Raw genomic sequence first — 284 nt, 5'->3', positions numbered from 1 at the left:
TTAGTTTGTGTGATATGGTACAGTGAAGAATTAAAGAATATACCACGGGTCCTGCTACTGTGACACAGTGACACGATAATGACGCACGTATATCACTGTTATAACTGTTATATACATCAAGATCCTCACCAACTCGTCACAGACTGACATAACGGCCCAGGTGTTGCCAGTCGCCCCGGCAAACATGCAGTTATGAGGGACTGGAACTTCTCTCGTGGGATCGTCGGCAAAACTGTGAGGCATAAGGGGTGTGTGTGAGGGTAACGAGATAAGTAAATACAAAG

General features: G+C 45.4%; 1 protein-coding gene across 1 annotated transcript in view; it reads right to left on the bottom strand.

Annotated features, from left to right (window-relative positions):
* Positions 1 to 284, bottom strand: part of LOC119592271 (A disintegrin and metalloproteinase with thrombospondin motifs adt-1-like) — a gene marked incomplete in the record, with an annotated part of 14,669 nt that overhangs the window by 13,860 nt on the left and 525 nt on the right. The window contains 1 exon segment of the mRNA XM_037941101.1: positions 130 to 232. Within this exon segment, the coding sequence (XP_037797029.1) occupies positions 130 to 232 (103 nt within the window).

Source organism: Penaeus monodon, chromosome 30, assembly GCF_015228065.2.
Source record: "Penaeus monodon isolate SGIC_2016 chromosome 30, NSTDA_Pmon_1, whole genome shotgun sequence".
Taxonomy (NCBI): Eukaryota; Metazoa; Arthropoda; class Malacostraca; order Decapoda; family Penaeidae; genus Penaeus; species Penaeus monodon.
The sequence above is the reverse complement of the archived record's forward strand: the minus strand, read 5'-3'. Positions and strand labels throughout refer to the sequence as shown.